Consider the following 24,314-nt stretch of genomic DNA (forward strand, 5'->3'; position numbering starts at 1 on the left):
CGCCATACCCTGGTCTCACCAACTACGTTCCTACCTTTCAAGAAATCTGTTTAAAATACTTGTTAACTCTCTCTCTCTCTCTCTCTCTCTCTCTCTCTCTCTCTCTCTCTCTCTCTCTCTCTCTCTCTCTCCCTCCCTCTCTCTCTCTCTCTCTCTCTCTCTCTCCTCCATTATTTCAGGACAGATTTCTGTGTCCACAAAGACGAGCCCTGTGACACTGTTGGTGAGTACCTCTAAACCACGCCTTCGTTAGCACGTTTGCGCTCACAAAGCTTCAGAATGTGGGCCAGCCTTAAAAAAAAAATGGATCCAAAAAATGCAATCTGAAAAAAAAGGGGGTCAAAATTACGGCAGTTAAGATGTCAGACGTCTGCGTGAAAATTCTTGAACTAGCAAATGATGATGTTTGTGCATCACTCCCCCTCTCACTATGTCTTCCTTTAACTTGACTGTGGTTCCAGGATTGTCTGAGTGGGTGGAGATGGAAATTAATCAGAGGCTTTGTAATCCTCATAGCAAACCAGAACTGCGATACGCACTCTACGTCTGCTAGTATTTATGCATGAGCTTGTGACAAGACTGTGAGAAAAATCATTGTCATTCTGACTGAATCAGACAAGCTGTGCATTGTTTTGCAAACGCTATGCATCTTTTGGTCCCCACCTGCTAAGCATTTACACCACAGGTGCGACTCAGTTTCCCCCGAACTGCGTAGTCATCGGCAGCAGGTGCACCGGATGGAGCGTAGGCAGGGGGGGGTTTCGCCCCAGACCACACTGCAAACCATGCTCAGGCTGTACTGAAACCAACCAGGTGTCGTGGCATTTGGAATGACAGACGTCCCTCATGCACACGGCACAGGAAAGGTGCTCGGCCTGGCTAGCGACAGCTGGGCAATGCTTGGAAATCGTCGAACTCTGACGCCCCTCACCGCTCTGTAGATTCCTGCCATGGAAACTAGAGGGACAGATGACTTGACCCCTGACACACGCCATCCACCCAGGGAGCAAAACAGCAGTGTGTCGCAATGTGTCTCTGTTCTGAACTCCGTGCAAATGTACAATCACACACCAGCAGGCACATTTAGCAAAGCTGTCCCGTGCAGATTAAGAGGTGTGAATTTTAACACCACCCTCCAAAAAGGTGCACTTGCCAGTCACTGCTGTTAAAACCTGAAGTGCATTTGCTTGTAAATAAGACATGGTGGTAGCGAAACTGAACATGTCTCTACCACAGACAGGCTGTCTTAAACGCACTGAAAAGCACATTGTCAGCAGCCTGAAAGCTAGGGTGAAATAGAAGTGATATGGCATGATGGAACCAGCATGGATGGGTGCTCTTATTCGTACAATGAATCATGGCACTCTCGGAATGACGTCTTTTTGCACCTCTCTCCTTCTGGGTGGCCTTGTTTTCCCAAAGGGAAGACTGACATAAAAGTAGACCCCATCCCCCACCTCCCCATCGTAGTATCAGCCAGGCAACCTCACCCTGTCTAGACATGTTATATGAATCCACCAATGTCCACGTCTGCCTTCACATCTCCATTCACTTAATTCTGACTATAAGATACTTTGTACGATTAGGATTGCACTGTCCGCCCTACAATTCTTTTTTAGATATGTTCGTCTCTAGTTCTGGAAGGGCCTTAGGATAACAGCTTGGACACTGTCCGGTGAGATTCGAATGACACCGATTGGGAAGAAGCACTGGATCTCCATGAAGGCCCCACCGTGGAACTGGACCAGAGCAATGAGCTCATACATATCAGACTCAGTTCCCTTAGCTGGAAGTGTCCTCTTGGAAAAACACACGGCTCTTAGGCCGAACACTCGCAAAGCGGTTCCTGTAGCTGTGCAAGCCGGAGGATAATGAGAGCCTTCAGACACTGAGGTGGAAGAAAGGGACTCCAGCGTTTTCACGTTTGTCTGGAAGAGCATTAGCAAGTTCTTCCTTTAAGGTCTCCGACACTAAGGTGAAGCTTCTTCAACATTTCAAAAGAAATTATTCCAGTTGAAAATGCCTCTTCATGGCATGAACTGAAGCGCTGGTATGCACAAAAGTGGGACTGCTTATGTCAATTTATTTCTAATTAATGGCTCGTAAAGCTTGCAGTGTTTTCAACAACATAGAACAAAAACGAAACTATCGCTTTTGGCACGTTCTTCTTTTTTCTTTCTGTGAATAATTTATACCATTCTAAACATAGTGGTTTTAAGATGAGGTTACCTCCTAGGAATCCTCTGATTCAGATTATGTAATACTGGAGAGCATCCATTCCAAATTTTGATTTATATGTTTCAAAGCCAAAAATTTACTTCACTCTGAAAAAGCCAAGTCAGCCTGTTTTTTGCGCTTTTGAGGATAATTTCCATTTATAAAGTAATACAAAATACTCAGTTCTCTTTTTTTGCAGAAACACCATTTATTAAAAGCTAGCTAAGCAATTGAAAAACAAAGCAATGACTTAATAGAATATCTAATATTGAATTGTATTGTATATTGAATACCCTCTGTTATAGCCTTCCTGCTTTTAAATGGGCCCTAAAGCTAGCGCTTCAAAACCACATTATACAGTCTGGAATCACCCTTTAATCTCCCAGATCTATTGCCCGTTAATCCATCAGATGTTGTTAGTGATGGAAAGGAATTTCCCCCTTTCACACAAGCAGGAAGGATCTTTCAGAGGTGTAAGGGAGTCGCAGAGGTCTTATCCTTTAGATCTCAAGGATCAGAGAGAGGCTTTTTTTTCCCCCTAGTTATTTACAAGGAACCCTTTGAGATGTGCTGTGAGACAGGAATGGTTGACTCATTCCCTAAGGTGATGCATGTAAATTTGCTTTTCCATTGTTTGAAAGCTGTGGTCTTGCCGTGCTCTTTCCACCAAGTGGCATATTCAAAGTCCATCAGATAAAACTTAGGGCCAGATTAATTCTTTTGCCATACCTGAGGGTCTAATGATATTTCTTTGGCTCGTTATAGCTATTTAATGTAATTTCACAGAAAATTAAAGAGTGGTGAACTTTTCAACATTTTTTTTTTTCAGAGAAAAAGTTTTAAAAGTTCAACCAGTAAAATTCTTAGTTGTGTATTTTTAAAAGGGGATACAGACAAAAACAGGTAAGGAGTTCCTAAATAGACTTTTAAGTCAGTTGGTACAGCAAAGGAACCTTGTTCCAGAGGTTCCAGCTAAAGGAGTGAGGGAGGACATGGAGGAGTTAAGCAAAGCTGAAAGAACAAGGGAGGCAGTGAAGGAGTGAGGTAGTGACTCAGTGAGTAAGTGAGGGAGGGGAAAGAAAAAGTCTTACACTAGTGCAGCATTTGTAGTGCAGCCTCAGATACTGGCCGGACGAACACGCGATGGGTCTCGACTCACTGATCTACACATGCTTTATTCCTTCTTCACTGTAAATCACGCACACATCCGATTATTAGACCACATACTTTTAGGGAGGGACTGGGCCAATAAGCCCCAAATGATGAGAGGATTTCTATAGGTTAGCCACTTTTGGTTTAAACAGCTAGTGTGATGGACTTGATGGACATGTGCTTGGTCAGACCTGAAGCCAGACCATTTCCACAGCAGTGATGGCACAGAACTTCCTGCTGCTTCCTGTGAGAGCAGTCGGTCTCGCTGGCCAGCTCGGCAAAGTTTCAGCCAGTTTCCCTTTTGGCACAAAAACTTGCTGGTAGCTCATGCAGTGGAGCCAGAGATTGTGCATGCCATTGGTTGTTCACTGCTGGAGATTCCACTTCTACATTCCACTTCATTCTGTTGGTGTATTGACACAGAGGCAGAACCATTTGTGTTAAAAGAGGTCGGGCATATCCAACCCGTTCTGAAGAACACTGGAAAGGGTTCGTCAAAAGCTGCTGATTTTACCAGCCACTTGAACTGGGATGGTTCATCTTCGTGCTTCACTGCTCTGTAGACGATATTGGTTACCCCGAGTCCCCCCCGTCTGAGGATTGATGTCAGGGGGTCTCCTGCACGACTTCGTCACGTCTCGCCGATGATTACCCCACCGAAGTGGACATCTTCCAAGCCGTGTGGCAAACAATGCCCACCTCCAAAAACTCCCACGCCTACGTCAGCTACTGTAACAGCAACATACCAGGCTGAAGAGCCTGGGCTAACCCCTGAAGAAAACGCAATACAAAACAGCCCGAGGCCGTTGCCCCGGCAACGACTTACGATGGGTCTCCCATTCTCCTCCTCAGAAACAAATCACATTTGCCCACTCAGTGATTGACATTTGGGAGTTGAGATTTAGCCTGAAGCCCACCTTGGCTCTGACCTCGTGTGTTACCTGGAAGGAAAGGCAGACATGTGAACTGAGGCACAGAGCAGTACATCATGTAATCCAGGAAGGATCATGACATCTGCTGCTCCGAATCGCCGCCCCGGTTTTATAAACTCTCCCGCTGGGTGGGTTTACCACGGTGTTTCCTGTTCTGAGAGGACCATAGGGGGCTTCGAGGAAAATTGCGTACAGTTCGCTCAGGCCATAAACTTAGCCTAAACATTCTTGAATGAGCCCGCCGTGTTTGGAGGGGCTCGGGGTTACTTAGCCTACAAAACCTCCTTTTCCGAAACTGTGGTATTAATAACAGCTGCATGTATTAATGTTGTGGTAACTCCTTACCTAATGGATGTTTTTGTGAGCATTCTCCTTCATGGGCAATGCCAGGTGATCTGGTTACAGGCTTGGTGAAGACAAGGCCATTGTTGAGCTAAGGATATATTTTAACCAATTTCAATTCGGCATAGCACAGTAACATGTAAGTACACCGTATCCAAAAAAGAACACATAATATGCCGTGTAAAGAAAAATAAATTCTAAAAGTACAAAATTACAAATACAAATGTTAAAAAATGGCACCAGGCTACTCTCCTTCGGTTCCATAGAACAGACGCTCTGTTGTGGAGGTAGGTTGAGTGGAACGGCGGTTTCACCAAGAACTTCCAGATTTAGGCATACCCCAGAGCGAAAAGTGCCGGGTGAAGTAATGAAAAATAACCTGAATTCTCCCAGTTACAATCGAAGAAATGTGTCAACAAAACGGGGGAGGGGGCGACTGACTGGGGTAGACTGTTATCAGTCAGAGATAGGCTCTCTCTAGCTAGAGCACCGATGCCGTAAGGAAAAACAGACCTTACTTTTTCCATGAAGCAAGCATGGCTTGCTTTGCTATGCCAGCCCCCCTCAGAATAATCCGTATCTCCATAACCAGGCAAAGCTCCTGCCTCAGGTGAAAGCAGATACAAAGAAATCATCAGACAAGGAAAAGAACTGAAACAGAAATAAAATGCCTTCAAATGACAGGTATAAAATAAACAATTTTCCAAAACAAACACAAGCAACCAAAAGTAGAAATAATACCAAAATATAATATAAAATGCAAAATAATAAAAAGAAATACACAGAAATTTCGCTTTTTCGAGGAGTGACACAGCCGGAATAAATAGGAGATGCATGCTCCCTAAAACAAAACACTCAGGAATGAGCAAAACACATCTGAAAAGTGTAGCTCTTATAGCAAATCCCCTCCCCTCAGTCGGGTTTTAATATGATTCCTGTTAAAACAATGAGCAATATTTCGGCGCAACATAAACAAATTTAATTCGGTCAGTTTCCTGACAGGTAGTAAAAGTAAATGAGTTCAGTGTCAGTGACAGAGGTCACGTCAGTTCAATGAGGCCCGGTAATGTATGTGACGTAAGAGCGGGCCTGCTAGTTCTCTGTTCCTGCTCGTCTGCTCTGAGTCTCAAATTAGTACCTCTCATTAATCTGGACAAGCTACCCTAATCAGAAGAAATGTCAGCCACCTGCTGCCGCCTGCCACGGGCAAGAGCGTGCAGATGCCACTAAAGTTGAAAACCCGTCTGCACGGGCACGTTGCCGCAACCACGCTCGGCCGCGTAAGCCGAAGGCGCCGGGCACATTGTACTTCAGAAGCGTAACGATTCCGGACATCCAAGCGAATTTTCAGTTATTGTTGCAGGACTCCGGAGTGGCTGGCTGATTTCCCGCCCTCAGAGGGAGCGGTAGGGGTTTTGAGGAGCGTGGGCGCTCATCTGGGTGGAAGCACCCCACCCTCTTGCTCAGCAGCCCTGCCTTTACAGCGTGACCCAGTTCCCTTTTGTGAACACCCAGTCAGGCGCTCCGTGCCTCGTGGGCGTTGATGTTTTCATGAAAAATGAACGTCGTTATGCTTCAGTCCATGCCCGATATATTTTGCAAACTTTGGAGCACCTTTTGAAAACAGCAAGAGCCCTCAGATTGATCTGTTTGGTTTTCTTCGTATGTTAGCTATCACACTGTCTGGGGCAGACTTCGGGAGGGGGGGGTTTCCAGGGTAAAGCCGTGTGCAGCGGCTTCTCGCTTCCTCTGTTCGGTTCGCTAGCAAACCGAAAGCCGAGGGGCAAGAGTCCTGATGGATAACCGTCGGAGGTGATGCAGGCTAACGGTTTAGGAGGAATTAGCCATTTCATTACCTACGCGTGCGCATATAGAGCCGGCGTGCGTCATGTCTTGGGCCAGACGCTCCTCAGTCAGGTTCTGCGGAGCTAGCCTTTCCCGTCCCTCCAGTGCCAAGCCGGTAAATTCAACAGTGGGCCCTCCGCGAGAATGTTGCCGCCCTGCTGGACACGAAGTTGCCTTCATGCTCAAACGGCTCGTTAACCCGTTAAGCATAAATCATTAGAGAACTCCTGCAACGCAAGGGAGCGTTTGCAGGGCCTCCACAGGCCTGTGTGTCCTGCGCTGAGCGGGATCCTGTCTCGCTGGATGCCGTTAGGTGATGAGTCAGACGGAGCCGACGGTGCTGCAGCCCAGTGGAGTTGTTTCGTTGTTCCCGGCTTTCGACATCACAAACGCTGGCCTCCCCGATCCTGTACGCTGCCACTAACAACACAGCCATGCATTACCTCAGAGACTGGTCTTTGTGTGTGTGTGCGTGTGTGTGTGAGTGTGTGTGTGTGTGGGGGGGTGTTTTGTTGTGCATGTACATGTGTGTGTGTCAACGAGCAAGTCTCAGGCTTTGTTTCTGAAAGCACTGAATGATGTAGCCATAGAGAATAATGTAGTATGTGGAGATGTGCTTCCTTTCAAGCTAATTTATCATGATTTGTTCAAAAGAACAGAAAGATTTGCGATTATCCAAATTTACTGGCCATTAATAAACAAGTCCATTAATTCTTACTTGTGCAGCTCAGCCAGTTGTATGAAAGGTTATTTCAGCTTGTGCTTCCTGGGAATCAAATCCCAGACTCTGGTAGCGTTGACGTCATGCACTATCTGCTACCTGGTGAGCAGAAATGCAGATCATCTTAGCTATAGGATCATATAGAGCTGCATAAAATGTTGGAGCTGCATAAAATGTTAAAAACATTGATTTCATTCTGCAGCAGGCTAACAACCTTTTTTTTTATCATGCTGGAAGCATTCTGGCCAATCTCAGATGCTCTTGATAAGTGCTCTATGTTTTCATAAATCAAGGTATTTACGTGATGCAACAAATCGAGAAAGCCAGTCTTTAACCATGTCACATTAAGTGTTCACCAATGTGTTTTTAATATGATACAAAGCATATTGCAGTGAGTAGAAATATAATTGAAAATGATATTTTGAAATGTCAGCATTTGGAAGCAAAATATGTTTTGCAATAAGGAACAGCAGTTTGGGATTAGAGTGATGAATTGTTTTGAAAACATGAGGTTAAAAACTATTGTTAAATGAGCTCATAATCACAATGTGGTCATCAGTTAAATTCTGATTCTGATTCCACATTTGGGGCTTGCACAGAACAGAAAGATGTGATTGTGTTTTGGTTGCGATGCTCATTTTAGCACATTGCTTAAAGCTTCGAATTGTTATAAATTAACATTTTGAAACCTTATATATTTATCCTGAATCCTGAAAGATTGGCTTGATGTACTTCTCGCCATTTTAAAAGCTGTTTAGAAGACTTTGGAACAGTTGGGCATTGCTGAGTAAAATTCTGTCTGGATCAGCCATCATCTGAATTCAGTCCCACATTTTGGTTCGCCTTGTTGTCCTGAACCAAATCAGTCCAGCTTAGCTTGGTTCAAGCTGAAGTGGACGGCAGAAAGAGGGAGTAGCGGGCATGACCCAGTTGTTATGGCTCAACAGACAGCCTGTCATTTCCTGTGAATTTGCTCACCTTTCCTGAACCATGCTGTGGGCATCATCACTGAGCATCACCTCCGATGGCTGTCCTGCTCTCGTGCGTGTCTGACAGGGGTTTGGGTTAGTTACTGCTCTTTGAGATGCAAGAAAAGCATCATCGTGTGCCGTCCGGACCACACTGCCCGAGCCAAAGGCGTGACTGCGTGCGTGTCTGCATGCCTCCGTGCGGGTTCATCTCCCTCGTTAAGTCCAACCTGTCGGTCATCTCTGCTTAACCCACGTGAGTTTCTCGTAAAAAAAAACCATCAACATACGCATGCACACAACACACAAATCCATGCAAAACAAACCCTGGGATGCATACAGAAACGGTCCTGAAATTTGACTGTCGATGTGACGCTTGATAGTCAGTGGGTATAATCACAAAGAAGTGAGGGAAAATTTGTGTAAGAATGTAGGACAGTGTCTGTCTTCTATCCAACCTGCTGTTTGTGTGCGCTGTTCAAGAAAGGTGGTTTTGTTTCCCACCATCAGCTTCTGGCGAGTGTTCTTGGTAGGACAGGTTGGGATACGAACCCTTAAACCGAAACATTTCTTCTCAACAGCCGGTTCTCGTGTTATCAGCTCAGGGAACGAGGCGGTTTCCAGCAGATCGTATGTTCTCATTTTGTGCTGCGTCCAAGGACCACCGGGCCTTGTTGCCGTTAATTGGCAATGCCCCACTGGGACGTGCTTACAGATGGCATAAGGTAAATCCATTCTAAACCAGATCCTCTTCAGCCTGAGATTGTTCACATATGGGAATGGTGCATAGTGTCAATGCTAGCGTACTGTTCGCCAGTCAGTGCTAGCATGCAAGTCGTGTTCCAGATGTGTTTATTGACTAGACTGTAGTGTTAAACGCTGCTGCCCTGCTGGGTCCGCCATGGTTTCAAATGGCTGTGAAATAAAAGCAACGTGAACAGACGCTGCATTCATTATGTTTTAAGCCTTTTATTTAATCTTTTGTATTATGCCCTTAGTATGCTTTTTTTTTTCAATTATGCTTTTAAAATAGATGATAGTGTTAGCATTTATTTAATATAGAACCTTTTTTAATCAAAGTTGTAATAATAAACATGTGTTGGTGTATGTGGGTGTGAGTCTGCGTGTGCTCGTGCACACGAAAGAAAGAAATACGGAAAAGATTGTCAACCACAATAAACTGACCAACGTCTCTGGTCATGTCACCAGTGCAACTTTGATTGGTTGACTTGAATACAGTTCAGATGACAGTGTCTCCATTTTCAGGTTGATTTATTCCTAGTGGTAAAAATGATAGCATATGTGGCACCGGTTCTTTACAAAGGCAAACCACTCCAAACATTTTGTAAACCATATTAACTACAGTCTCATATGGGGAGAAGCTTCCACGTTCAGTCCTAGAACTTCCCTGGTTGACTTAAGTAAAAAGCTGTTGTAGAGGCAATAAAGAATAACAGTCATATAAATAAAAGCTTTTAAAGAAGGTCTGAGAAATACTTCAACACTCTGAAGGAAAGGCGATTCCTTCTGAGGATGTGAATTAGACTAAACAGTGCACTACTATAACAGAACCTCACACCACTTCGGATGGCAGAGCTTGTAAATTTCAGAAGCGCTCTTCTCAAGTGCTCAGTTAATCCGTAGCGCTAATGAAGATGAAGAAATACCGTGATAAATGCGCTGGAGTTGTGAATCGTTCTTAGGCCTCGTGAGCCCAGCGTGCCCGTGTACATATACAAGACTTCAAATACAGGCTGAAAATAACCATTGCTTCTCGATATGAAGTCATATTCATCCATGCACAATCACTTCCAAATAGGCTCATGTCAGTCACGGATGGAGACTCGAAAAACTTGTGTGTGTTCGCAGTAATCCCAAATGAAATTGTTGAGATCGCTGCTTTTTCAACAAAAACCATCTGGCTTTGATTTCACTCTCTTGTCACTGATTTAATTTATGGCAGTCTGGGACTTAGCAATGCTTCCTGGGTAGTGTCCAGCAATAGACAAAAAACAGGTGTCTGAACAGGCCAGCAGAAAAGCGATAGCGAATGATGCGACAGCCTTTAAGATATTGTTCCTGCTGGCGGACACTGATCGATGGGGTCTCGGACCGCCGAGTTCCCGCTCAGGTGCCCTGTTGCAGCGACAGATGAAATGATCTTTCGTCAAAAGGTCTCTGTTGAGCTGTGAACTGATTTATCTTGATTTTGGCAGTGTTAGCTTTATTCCTCAGTCGTGAAGTCCGCGTTAACATCCTGTCACTCTCTTTCAGTCTGTTTTAGATTGCCAGGCAACGAACTGGTCATGCTAGCCTTATAGCAACAGCACTTTTAATGCGCAAGATCTTATTGTACATTATTATTATTATGGTTTCATTTACAATCCAAAACAAACCAAACACAAATCATTCATGAAATAATGATAATTACCGAATATCTGTTTTGAACTTTTGGAAAACTTTCAAAAGTTTTGTAGAGCATGAATTTGTCCTGCCATCATCATATTGTTTTACAGTACAGTGCTCTTCTGTTGCTCCGGATGACATGCTTGGCATGAGCCCCAGCGCAGTTCAGGTGGCAAACTACAAACCAGCCCACACGCAACCATCCTATCGTCTTCGTCTGCCATCGCTTCGTGTAATATACAGCCCAGTAAATCACAGCCAGAACGAGGCTGCCGAGGGGTTCCACAAGTTCACGGGGGAGAGACGCTACGGCTCGTCTCCGCCGTGCTCCTGGGGGGGGGGGGGGGGGCAGCCCGCATGCCCTCTCTCTTTGGCAGCGCTCTCGTTTGGGCTGGTGAATCATCCTAGTGTAACTGGAACAGAAATGGGGTCAGTATTACAAACCTCGCAGGAATGAGGAGACCACGGAGAGCCGGAGCCAGTGCTCTGGAGCAGGCCTGGGAGCGGATTCGGCGGGCCAGCAATGGAGTGGCCTTGCAGCCCATTTACATGCAATCAGTGCTAAACACATGACTTTCTGGGGACAAAAAGCAGAGGCGCAGGAAAACATCTGGATAGGAGGAGAGCGCGGGGGGGGGGTCGGAACATTTGCTCCTTGTGGCTTCTGACAAATTTCAAGCTAGAGGAGCAGCAGGCTGTGTGGCGTGGTGCGGGCGTCCCGTTTATCTGGTTGGATCTGGTTTCCACACAGGCATCGCATACCTGGGCGGCACATGCAGCACCAAGAGGAAGTGCGTGTTGGCAGAGGACAACGGACTGAACCTAGCCTTCACCATCGCCCACGAGCTGGGGCACAAGTGAGTCTCGAACCACCGCACCCGCACGCGCCGCGCGCGTCTGCGTATCACGTGAGGAACCCTAAACCGCAGAGTCTCCATCCAGCGCACGCATGCATGCGTAGCGCACGCAGGGCACGCGCATTCTTGCTACGGACACGGCGCACGCGCGACCCCACCCACGGAGCATGAAGTGGGATTTCTTTAGGAGAAGCATAGCTGAGAAGCGCTGACGTCGGGCACGGAGCGCGGCCGGTAGCACCGAGCAAGTGCTGTCACGCCTTAGCTACCCGCCGGACCTCCTTCGTTGCTGGCATTTTTGGGTGAAGCATTGCCTTGAAGCTTGATTTACACTTCTCTCCATGCATGTCTCATACTTTGATTTCGGTTGCGGGGTGTTCGTCGAAAAAGGCCCATAGTTCATTTCACCTCTAAGCCACTGTCCATTCTGACCCAGTAACAACATCTAATTATGCTTATCCTCCCTGTCTTAAAAAAAAAGATTTTTTGATATCCCAGCCTTGGCCAGCCGACGTCAAACTCGTCTAGAAATATAGCCGAGCTGTATTAGTGTTAGCGCCGGCGCGGTGGCAACCGTTGTGAGGATGAATCAGTGTCCGCGCTCCGGTGGTGACCAGCAGGGCGGCGCTGGCCTGGCGAGGGCTTTAAAGCTGGCAGTAATGAACTGGTAAGCAGCGAGACCGACCGGTGCCGACATGACGGATACGGCTGTGCATGCAGTGCCGCACATGTATACCCACACACAGACACACACAGAAGCCTCCATTGTGCTCACACTGTAAAATACCTATTAAAGTGGAAATATTAGCAGTGTGAGTGGACCTTTAGTTGCAGAGAATAAAAGGCGTAATTTCATTTGCCTTGTTTTAAGGATGGCGCTGTAGGGTTTTGCCCGGATTAGTGCGGTGTGCGCTATATTTGTCGACTTGACATTTACATGCTTAAATGTGCGTTTGGCATCAGCCTCGGTGCCTGACACATCTGAATCTACAGGCTTGAAAAGGCTTCGTTGTCCCAAATGAGTCTAGCAGAGCTCATCGTCTGACCACTGTCTGATGGTCCCAGTCTTTTAGCTTCGGGCGGTTACTGTAGAACATTATCTGGCCTTTCTTTTTAACCGAAGAATGTTTTATCGCTGCACTGATTTACGTTTCATTACGCGGCCGTTAGTCTTGCACCACCGCGTTTTTGATCCATGAAATGATCATTTGTTTGGAATAGCTGCTGAAGTAAATGTGTAATTATAGAGATCATAAAGCCTAATATATTACCATCGCCTTAAGTCAGAAAAGGGTCATATATGGAACGGAACCATTTCTGAGAAACCAATTAAAAGTGAAAGGATTTATCCTTGCATGGGGGAAGGACTCCTTCAGCAGTTCCGTTTGCCCATGTCAATGGCGCGGTCCACGTTTGGAATCTGCCCGTGGTCATTTGTTTTGCCGTCCTAATGTGATCATTAGTCAAAATGTAGCATGCAGCAAAAGCAGGGAGCTGGGCACAGCCTTCTTTAATAACTCGATGTTGGTCTCGACATCGACGCGGGACTAAAATATTTCCGCACACCTCATAGGGATATCGTGAAAGCTCCTCAAGACGGATCACGAGAGCGTTCGTGGTGGGGCTTTGACAGCAGAGAGCAGTGCCTTCTGTTGAAAGGAACATAGAGTTGCAGAAAGGAAATTCTTTATTTTACAAACGCCAACAGCCACTTGTCATCAGAGCATTAAGTGAAAATTAATCTCACGAGCCCTTAGGAAAGATTTGCATCTCGTCACTGCTGTCTTGTTCGTTTAGTCCAAGGTTGCCATGCGGCGGGCCGCCTTGCTTCGCGTCTGGTGTGTGAAGCCGTTCTGCTTCTTGTGGGCCGTGTGCGGCCGCGTAGCGCGTGCCTATGTTTGCAGGCCTGCTCTGTTTGGGCCACTCCATCAGCGTATGCGTTAGACCTTGTGTGGGCTATCTTATGCATCAAAGCCTTTCACCTGGACTCCAAGTCCCGACAGCTTAAGAAGATCTCACACGTTCCTGGATAAATCTCTTGGCTGTGCCGCAGCTCAAAACGGAAGGAAGAGTCAAATCTTAAACTGGTTTTAGGGTTATTTTCATCAACATTTCTGAGATCCCCTGAGCTGCTGCTGACTCTGAAAGCTTTTGTTGCATTTCTTTCGGAGGGGGAGTGGAAACAAGGCTCAGAAACCCACATGTTACCAGCTTTACTAGCTCACGCATTTCTCTACTGCTGCTTGGGGTGTGGGTGTGTGTGGGGGGTGCCTTTATTTGTTTTTTCTTTGGATTCGTCTTTTTAATTTGAGAAATGTAGGACAGGCCTTGAGAGGAATACAGCTATCACTCGCTCTCGTACAGTTGGGCCTTCTACCACTGCTTTGGGACAATAGTGCTTGTATTTTGTGGGAGTGTCCCAAACAATGTTTGAAGTGCTTCCACACCATAATGCTTGTCAGAAGATGTCAGTACGAAGCGTTGGGAAACCTCTCAGACGCCTCTATATCATAAAAGAAGTGGTTAAAGTGTTATGGGAATGTGTGTGGTATGAAACTGCAGGAGTGTGTGTGTGTGTGTGTGTGTGTGTGTGTGTGTGTGTGTGTGTGTGTGTGTAATGCGCTCTCTACTTTACAGCATGGGCATGAGTCATGACGATGACCACACTACTTGCACTGGCCACTCCCATATAATGTCAGGAGAGTGGGTCAAGGGTCGTAACCCTAGCGACCTCTCCTGGTCCACCTGTAGCCGTGACGACCTGGAAAACTTCCTCAGGTGAGAAATCATCCTCCCTCACCTCCCCCTTCCCTCATGACCATTCCAGCAGACCTCCATTACCGGTGCCGTTTAAGCCGAAGGTCGAAGGTGCGCTTTGTCTTATTGGCCGCTGACACCGAGAGCGTAAAATACCAAACCGCTCCCCACATGCCTGTTCTGCACCGTAAACCAGAGCTGCAGGCAAGCTTCGGGCCACGTGAGAAGCGGGTGAGAGTTGATAAGCTGAGCTGATAAGTGGGCGCTCTTGAATCGCACGTGGGAGGTTGGCGTCAGCAGAGCCCCGGCCTCCGCGTCCTGCCTGAGCTCCGGCGAGCCGTGATGGAACCCAGTACTTTCCTGTTCCCCTCCCCCGCCCCTTTGCCCGCCACGCACGGAACTTCGTTCCGAAGCGCGAACCTGCCACCGGAGGGCTAACGGATCTTTTGAACGTGTGCTTGATCTGCTGACAACACAACGTCCTCTCGTTTCCGCTTTGGTCGGAATGGTGAGGGCGCCAGTACGGACGAGCGTCCCGATAACTTTGTAATTTTCATGTTAGTTTCAGTGCTGTGTTTTGGTCTTTTAACTGCAGGGTCATTTGATTCTGATCACGATTTGGTGTTATTTGATACTGACCTGTTCACCGGTGGCTCGTCTGATCGCGGCGTTCAGGTGGGAGTGAAAATCAACTGGCCGTAGATATAATGGCCGTAGATACCTGACACCTGACTGGTGTTCTTGCACTGGTGTTGAGGATTCACCACCTGATTCCCAGAAGGATTATACTGCCAAAGCCAGCGAGATGCTGACACACCCCCAACCCCTCAGATCATCTTGAGGCTTTTCCAAAACGGGCCTCAGGTTTAAAGACACGTCAGCGGAATCCACAGCGGTAATTAGGATTTTGTCATGTCATACACGACAGGATGGCAGGCTTGACTTCAACTCCACCATCTTTTTTTTTCATGTTTTAGATTATCTATCACAGGATCAGTTCCTGCTTCCAGCCTCCTTAGGAGATCGTCCGTGTATGGTTGCGCCGTGTCCAAATTGCACATACACTCGGACCATACTCTTCCCCCGTGCGCGACAGCCATGCTTCACTGACTTCTGTATAGGCCAGACCGTTATAACCGGAGCCCGGCTCTGACGGGGCAAAGGCAGCGGTTTCCCCAGTTTTCCCGCCAGGCTCCTTCACTCCGCGACATTTTCAAAGGCGCCTTTATTACATCTCCGGATCTCTTGGCATGGCCGAAGGTTGTTAATATACCGGAAAGAATGAATCCGCTCACGCACTCCGTAGTTTAGTATTAATGCGGAAAGTCAAACGCCTCCGACCTGAATACCAGATAAGCAGAGTGTCGGACTTTTCTGAGAGTAGAAAAAGAAGCATCCAGGACTGTAGCACCATTTACAGCCCAGCAGGTGTCAGAGGCTAGTTGGTCATCAGCAGGTATTAGTCTTATTTTCTTTAAAGCCCATTTCACACCAGAAAAGCTTCGCCATTTCGATTCGGGCCCTGTCTCAGCTGAAGAGCCGCCTCCTTATGCACTGCGTCGCTAGCACTGACCATGACGAGCTTCCGAATGCAGCTAAATGCGGCGCTTCACGCACGACCACATGAATTCATAAGCAACGGTTCGAGGTGTCGGGCACGCCTTCTGCGGTCTCCGAGCGGGATGGCAGACGAGCCGAAGATCTCCCGTTGTCTCTGCGCATGAGCCTCTCGGAGCGGGGGAACTTGAGCGGAATGTGGGAGAAGTCTCCGGTACAAGACCGCGCTCTCATGCGTTTTCACAAGTTGAGAGTTAAGAATTAAGGACCCAGTATTGGGGGGAATACGATATTTGTTAAATGTTTGTTGTCAGTGTCTGGAAGGTGAGGAGTCTGAAGGGAGAAGGATGGGGGAGGAAACAGAACAGTCTGGCTATAAGGGTCTGAGTTTCAGTGAGGCCAGGGGCGTGGACGCCGAGAGGGTGGTCTTACCCTCAGGGGAAACAAATATTTTGCATGAGTTTGCAGTAGAAAAGCACTGAGGTGGGCAAGCGGAAAATAAAAGTGTGTGTGTGTCTGTCTGCAAGTGGCTGTCCATGTAGGTGTATACATTACTTGGTCACCGTAGCTTAGTACTCACTAGCTACTTAGCCAGAGATGAGAGTTTTACGTGCATGTGTAACACGTGGTGCGTGGCCTCCTCGTTCACATGCTCTCTGTCGCCCCCTGCTGCACATCAGGTCGAAGGCGAGCGCCTGCCTGCTGCACACAGACCCGCGGAGCCGCTACTGGCTGCGTCTGCCGGCCAAGCTGCCCGGCATGCACTACAGCGCCGACGAGCAGTGCCAGATCCTGTTCGGCTCCAACGCCACCTTCTGCACAGACATGGAGGTGAGTGGCTGCGACCAGCCACCCCGCCCGCCGTTTGATCCGAACTTCTGCTCCTTGCGCGATTACCTGACAGGACTGCGGGATTAACAAAACCTAAAGCCAGGCCTCCACCCCACCCGACCCCCAAACCCCCAGATTTCACTGTGGCTCTCGTTATCACGTTGGGAAAAACCTAACCCGGGGACGCGACCTTGGTCAAGTCCGCGCATTTCAACTACGACCAATTTCACATCTGTAAGTAAGCGCGTCTGCCTGCCCCAGTCCTGGCGTGGACCTCCGAACAGCCTTTGGCGCAAGAGAAAAGCACTGGGATTTTACAAAAATTCAAAGAGAAAGTCCTACGTGGGCACAGTTTGGACAGTTCGTTTTGCAGGGCAAAGCAGACGGCTCCGATTCCCCGTCCCCTCCGCCGCGCTCCCCAGGTGGATACGCCACGCTCCGATCGAAGGCCTGCCAGGGCTGTCCGCAAAGTGCTCGCATCGTCCGCAAAATTGTTTGTGGCTGTCACATTAAAACAACATGGTAACTGTCTTTAAGAGACGTGTTCGCACACTGCCCGCGAGACAAGTTCCAAACAGGTAATTAGACCATTCCTTAACCTGCCTGGAGCATTTTACACTTTTTTTTCCTCTTTCTTGCCACTTTCCTTACATGGAGCCTTATCCTTTATGATTTCCCTCGTGAATTTTGGGTTGCCATAGTGACCGCCAATACATTACCACAGATGGCAGGTGATGACAAGCTAGGCATTACCCATACCTAATTCCTCCCCGCAAGTCTGAAGTCTCATTTTTTAGAGCGTTTACCCTACAGCAATAAGCTAAAATATACCCCAGGTTGACTGAGTGTTATATAGCTCTCACTCCCATATTTCTGCTCCTCAAGTGCAGTGGGAGGTGCTGAGGAGTGAGACCTGCACGAGATCTAGTCTAAGCTTTTGGTTACTCTCGGAGCACATTGGGACGAAGGCGAAGTCTGTGGGAGCACAGTGGTTCTGTTCAACCTCGCGAACCCTAAAGACATCCATCTAGAGGAAGACGTCGTAGGTCGTGACCTTAGCCCAGGCCAGCGCTCTTATGTGGGCTTGCTGGACACCCACCACCCCCTCGTCCGTTGCTTCCTGCTGACGTTCAGTTTTAGCCAGCTGGAGAAGAGCACAGTCAGGCATGTCACGTTCCCTCCTGATAGGGTAGGCACCTGTTTCGTCTAAAAAGCCTCTCCTTCCCCCGGGCGATGTAGTCACCCCACGGGTGGCCCTGGCGAACCGCGCCTACGGGTCGGATTCTGAGGTGTAACCATAGCAACACGGTGATTAACCCCCTCCCGGCACCTCAGGAGGCGCCTCCAGGGAGGGACGAAGAACTCCGTTCAAACGCCACGCGTTCCGTTGTCAGGGCAACGCATTAAAGCTAACGCCGTGTCGTTTCAGCACCTGATGTGTGCAGGCCTGTGGTGTCTGGTGGAAGGGGACACTTCCTGTAAGACCAAACTGGACCCGCCTCTGGACGGAACAGAGTGCGGCGCAGACAAGGTGACGAGCGTCATGGGCTTCCACGCGCACACGTTAAGCACTTTGACACATCCCACTTCATAGTGGTTCAGACCCTTATTAATGCATGTGCAGATTGGTGAGGTTGTGAATGACATCAGAGGCTAGCTGTCATATTTCAGTAATAAGACCATATCAAGTGTATCTCTTAGTCACTTCATTATTACCCACAAAAATATTCCTTTAATATACTAATATACTCTGAACTATGCTAATTTTGATGATGTCGATATTAGAGAGTCCGTGCTCATTAATGTGTGTGTGGTGTGTGTGTGTGTGTGTGTGTGTGTGTGTGTGTTGGGGTAGTGGTGCAGGGCTGGTGACTGTGTCAGTAAGACTCCTATCCCTCAGCACATCGATGGGGACTGGAGTCTGTGGAACCAGTGGAGCATGTGTAGCCGCACCTGCGGAACCGGAGCTCGCTTCAGACAGAGGAAGTGTGACAACCCTCCGTAAGCCCGCTCACTCACACTCACACACACACACACACACACACACACACACACACACACACACTCACACACACTCACACACACTCACACACACACACACTCACACACACTCACACACACTCACACACACACACACGCACACACACGCACACACACTCACACACTCACTCACACTCACACACACTCACACACACTCACACACACACACACACACTCACACACACACACACTCACACACACACACACACACTCACACACACACTCACACACACACACACACTCACACACACTCACACACTCACTCACACACACTCACACTCACACACACACACACACACACTCACACACTCTCTCACACACACACACACACTCACACACACTCACACACACACACTCACACACACTCACACACACACACACACACTCACACACACACACTCACACACACACACACTCACACACACTCACACACTCACTCACACACACTCACACTCACACTCACACACACACACACACACACACACACCGATATTACCTAGTGCAAGCATGTCTATTACATTTCTGTGGACAATGCACCGCCGTGTTGCAGAACTACTCCCCTGGCACATTAGAAATAAAGACATTTTTTAGGATTACTGTGCTGTATATGAAGGCCTCTTAAGCCTGCTCTCAGCGTCCACGCCGCGGGCCACGTCTCCATCCACTGAAAGCACCATAGCTCTCCGTGGACAGCCAGGCAGTCCCAGGCCCAGTCACAATGCACTCAGTATGATGGATTTATTTGGGCTCTGGCTGAAATTCATTTTTTTAGCCACTCTGCCGAGAGGTGAATCACAATGGCAACCAGCCTCATGGAATGTGTGTGTGTGTGCATGTGTGTGCATGCGCGCACATATTCGGGTCTGTGAGTGAATGTGTGTATCGTGCGACACACATATGTGCATGTGAGTGTACGTGTGTGTGTGTGTGTGTGTGTGTGTGTTTGTATGTACATGCATGCCAGTGCATGCATGTGCACATGTGTGCTTGCTAAGGAAACTCGGAGGATAATAAATTCTAGGATGAACAGTAAATCTGCTTGTTGCCCTTGGCTAGTGCGAGGCTAGGTGCTGGAACCAGAGCTGCTTATGTGACTTTTGGGTAACAGTTTTCTTTGCTGTGAGTAGGGCGGGTGTTTTTTCTATACCACGAAGGTGTTCTTTCGCGCACTGATCTGTCTCAGATGCTGAATCTTCAGTGCTGGGGGGCGGATTTGTGGGGCTTGCGGCTGCCCCGCGTGGTGGAGGGTAAGGGTAACAGAGAGCAGGAAAGGAAAGAGGAGTCCCCCTGTGCCCCCACCCCCCCAGCTCCGGCCAAACAAAAAAGTACAAAAGATGGTTCTGTGTTTGGAGCAAAAAGGGAAAGTATGTAAAATACTTGTCACTGTAAAAGAGAGGGGAGGAGAGGAGAGGGGAGGAGAGAGGGGAGGAGAGGAGAGGAGAGGGGAGGGGAGGAGAGAGGGGAGGGGAGGAGAGGGGACGAGAGAGGGGAGGAGAAGAGAGGGGAGGAGAGAGGGCAGGAGAGGGGAGGGGAGGAGAGGGGAGGAGAGGGGAGGGGAGGAGAGAGGGGAGGGGAGGAGACGAGAGAGGGGAGGAGAAGAGAGGGGAGGAGAGGGGAGGAGAGGAGAGGGGAGGAGAGGGGAGGGGAGGGGAGAGGGGAGGGGAGGAGAGGGGAGGGGAGTTGTTCATGGCAACAGTGGGAGGAGAGCAGGAAATGTAAAGGTTTAACCTGGCTGCTATTTGTGGACCCGCGGGTCGTGAGCTGGTGTGCGGTCGCGAGTCCGTTCCAGCGGGGCTACGCTGCCTTGGAGACTAACTCATAACTGAGATATGAACTTTTAAATGGAGGTAATTTCTTCTCGTCGCACGCCTCTGCCTCAGAGAGTCATGAGTACCGCCCAGATCACACCCACATATACACCTGGCCATGGAATTGTCTTCAATAAACAGGGACAGGTGAAGGAAAAAAAACAAAAAACTGTTCCTAGGTCAGCGCTGTGATGTTTAATTTACGTGATGACCTCAGAGCTATTTCAATATTCTAATTTCTTTCCAGCTCACATTAGTCCCCTTTCCAGTGTGGCCCCAACCTGGTACTTCTGTTACGTTGCAGGGTTTCTGGTTCCCTCCCATGGTGCTGTGCTAGGACAGGACTTAAGCACAGGTTTAATCCAAGCCCTCCAACAGTAAACGCCAACATTTTACTCACCTTCCCAGTGTCTTTGGGTATTTGAAAACCAGGGCATAAATAACGGGTATTGTTGTTATTGCTATTTTTACCATTATTGTGATTTCTGCACCCTCTTTTCCACTTTGGGGCCAAAGTTACTAAGACCGTGTCAGGCCATTCCGCGACGACCCGAACTCCAGAGGTTTTCTTTTTCCCTGTTTCCACAAGTGTTGTGCGAGAAATCAGGGTCAGGAAGTAATTGTGGCACCGATGGGTTCTCGACATAATTCTGTCGCTAAACAATGTTGGTCGCGGCGTGGATGTGAGGAGTTGGATCGTTTGAAGTGTTCCTTTTTATGAGTGCAAAACAACACGGGCTCGATTGAAATGCCGAATGTTGGTGATGAGAGGAGGCGACAGCAGGCTTACCTCAGCTTGTGTACAACCAGTCACTGAATCCCTGCCCGAACTGTTAGCGAGCTGTGCTGAGAATACCGTACTGAGCAGAATTTGTAAGTGCTCTGTGCAAATCACGTGAGTGCATAAATACAACAGGCACAGTTACCGTCCGTACTAGGAAGCGTCCAGCCCTGCAGTGGAAAAGAGGCTTATGAGAGGTTACTATGGTTACGTAATTATACTTTGTTTATTTCCAGGCTACTGATATAGTGATTAAGCCACTTTTAATATTCCATAAAAATGGCTAACATTAGACAGTTGAGGAGTAGACTATGACAAAAAAAAAAAGACAAAATAGCAATACAGAGCAGCAGGGCAAACTGAATTAGGACACGTCACATCCTGATTGGACTGCTATTTTAATATATTTTGCGACAATAACTAGGAAAATGCCAGCAATGTTTAGAGCTGGGCTAAATGCCCTTGAGGGGTGTGCGCATATCTGGTGATATTTTTACCAAACACACACACACCAGGGTTTGCATTCATCAAAGCAAAATGGCCAAGTCTGAACACACCCAAGGTTTGGCCACTGAGAGTAGAGCCACTAAAATGGAAACGCACCAGGAACTGTAACCCTGAGCATTTAGCTCTAGACCAGAGTTCCATGGGCAGCTGCTGGAAACCTTTCACTCCAAAAGAGGACTTTCCTGGTTTTGATTGAATTTGTTGTTGCAGTTGTAACGTAAGATCCCCTTACCACGAAGAGCATGTCTGCAGGTACTGGGAGTGCTGAGCATATAGATGTATATTTCACTCAAATTTGCACGGATCACTGGAGTCCTGGTCACACAGTGTGCCAACTGGGCCTCATGCTATTTTGGGTTATTCTTGCTCTGTTACTCCGTTTTAACCAATGGAGCAGCAGCCGTTTAATCATACTTTTAAAGGGCAACACCTTAAACTTTTCCTCAGTCTGCTGGTATTTATACAGATGGTTGCCTCATCAGATCTCACCCGCTGCGCCCTCTGATATGAATGAAGGAAAGGTCCAACTCTGTGTTTCAACCCCGAGCATCAATGTCCAGCTCCTCGGCCCACACGGACAACTATCTCCGTTGTCCTTTTGCTGTGGAATCCAGTGAAATTAATCAGACTGGTGATATTTGTCACAAGACGACTTGGTTTACAGCAGCAGATCAAACTTCCTGATTTTTTTTTTTTTTGGTTCATGAGATGAAGGTTCACAAAATACCAGATGTTTCTGCTGTTTGATAAACAAGGGGCCTCCTTAGAAATCGAGGCTTAAAAACTCTCTCGTTTTAAAGGATCTGACTGCTTAGAGAGAATGGCACCAGCTCCCCGTCAGACAAGAAAACTGTCAGCTTCATTTTTTGCTGCCAATAACTGATTCCTTCACGAGGTCGTGTAACTCTGTTGTTGAATTACTGATCTGTGTTATTAATCCATGTAACTGTGTGGCTGCCGAACGCTTTGAGCGGCGCGAGGCTGAGCGATTTTGCATTCGAGTGTTGGAACACTGCGTGCGCTCCTGGTACAGGCCAGGCCACGGTGGGAGGCACTGTCCCGGGGCCAGCGTGGAGCACGAGGTGTGCGAGGGCCCTCCCTGTGCCAAGGGGCTGCCCACGTTCCGTGATCAGCAGTGCCAGGCCCACGAACGCCACAGCGGGAAGAAGAAGAACCAGGTGTGGACAGCCATGATAAATGACGGTGAGGTGTGCCGCACACACACACACACACACACAACATAATCCTTTGTGTCACGCTAGGCGGCATGCTCGTGTGAAGGACACCTTCGGGTTTTAATGTTGCACCGAGTGGAGTTTTAGGGCCCGTGGGCATTGTTTCTTGTAGGTAAATGAGGGTGCTGTCTGTGGACATAAATATACCTGCTGGTCAAGTCCCAACAGCATAAAGAATCCCACAGAATTCAGCTGAAGAAGCCTGAATGTCATTGTAAAAGAATGTTTAACGTTATTTTTACTGCATAATCGTAAGGGTACCTTGGCCTCTCTGGTGAAGTATAGTTTAACTGTGTGCATTAATTCTGTGAGCTAGTCATAAAGAACTCCTGCTAAACAAAACATAATAGATTTCTATCATTTTATTTTTCATTTAGCATTATTGTTGAAGCCTTTCTACTGTGGAAGGTTCCAGAAAGCTGAATGTCACTGGAGGAATATTTTCGGCTACCCACAAAATGCTAAATTTTACTTTCGACACAAATTATTAATAGCAGGATGTTGAAGTGTTTACCCGAATGTATTGCAAGTGCCACTCACTCTCTCTCTCTCACACACACACACACACACACACACACACACACACACACACAAGCATCCCATCCACAACACATTCATAATCACACACACACGTACACACACAAGCACACGCACCGCAAACTCACCACACACACAAACGCATGCACATACACACACACACACACACACACACACACACACACACACACACACACACACAAGCACACACACACTCATGCACACTCACCAAACAAACACACACATACACACACACACACACAAAATCACTGCATTAGTCTCCCACTTGTCTCTGACCGGCAGTAGGTACCATGTCGTCCACGGCAGTGTGCACTGGAAGTCTGTCACACTCTATTCCCACAGACTGGCTTCAGCAAGGCTGTGCAAAGTCAAAAAATGCAAAGAAAGTCAGATCGTGTTTCATAAAGGCACCTCAACACTCCCTCTCATGCATTATATAAAGTTCCAGTTCCTTCACCCAGACCTGGACACGTGCTTCAGCTCTCTCCTGCCCTGCTTTATGTTTCCAGGGCAATTTGATTTCAAATGCCCTGCCCTGATTATCGTCTGTTCCACGGATAGACATTTATTTGAATTCCACAAATTACCTCGACCATTGTCCGTGCACCGCTAAGCCCGTAGCACAGGGAGAGTGCCTGAAAAAGCACTCAAGCAGAAAAACTCCAGCACGCCAGGAACAAACACCGTCTCAGAGAAGCAGACGGCTAACGTAAGGACCACTCGTACATAAGGACGGTCCACAGAGACTTTTTGATCTTCTGATGAAGAAGGCTAAGACAGCTGCGTGGACCAAGTGCACC

At 47.8% G+C, this 24,314-nt stretch overlaps 1 protein-coding gene across 5 annotated transcripts in view; it reads left to right on the plus strand.

Moving 5' to 3' along the window:
- Window positions 1-24,314, plus strand: part of adamts17 (ADAM metallopeptidase with thrombospondin type 1 motif, 17) — an 83,856-nt gene that overhangs the window by 20,696 nt on the left and 38,846 nt on the right. For all 5 annotated transcript variants that reach the window (XM_081710024.1, XM_035525689.2, XM_035525697.2 and 2 more), the window contains 7 exons: window positions 180-223; window positions 11,335-11,440; window positions 14,078-14,218; window positions 16,435-16,585; window positions 18,015-18,116; window positions 18,441-18,586; window positions 22,755-22,924. In XM_081710024.1, coding sequence (XP_081566150.1) covers window positions 180-223; window positions 11,335-11,440; window positions 14,078-14,218; window positions 16,435-16,585; window positions 18,015-18,116; window positions 18,441-18,586; window positions 22,755-22,924 — 860 coding nt within the window. The remainder of the gene's footprint in view (window positions 1-179; window positions 224-11,334; window positions 11,441-14,077; window positions 14,219-16,434; window positions 16,586-18,014; window positions 18,117-18,440; window positions 18,587-22,754; window positions 22,925-24,314) is intronic.

The sequence above is a fragment of the Electrophorus electricus genome, chromosome 3, assembly GCF_041902795.1.
Source record: "Electrophorus electricus isolate QZ-2024a chromosome 3, ASM4190279v1, whole genome shotgun sequence".
In the NCBI taxonomy this organism is placed as follows: Eukaryota; Metazoa; Chordata; class Actinopteri; order Gymnotiformes; family Gymnotidae; genus Electrophorus; species Electrophorus electricus.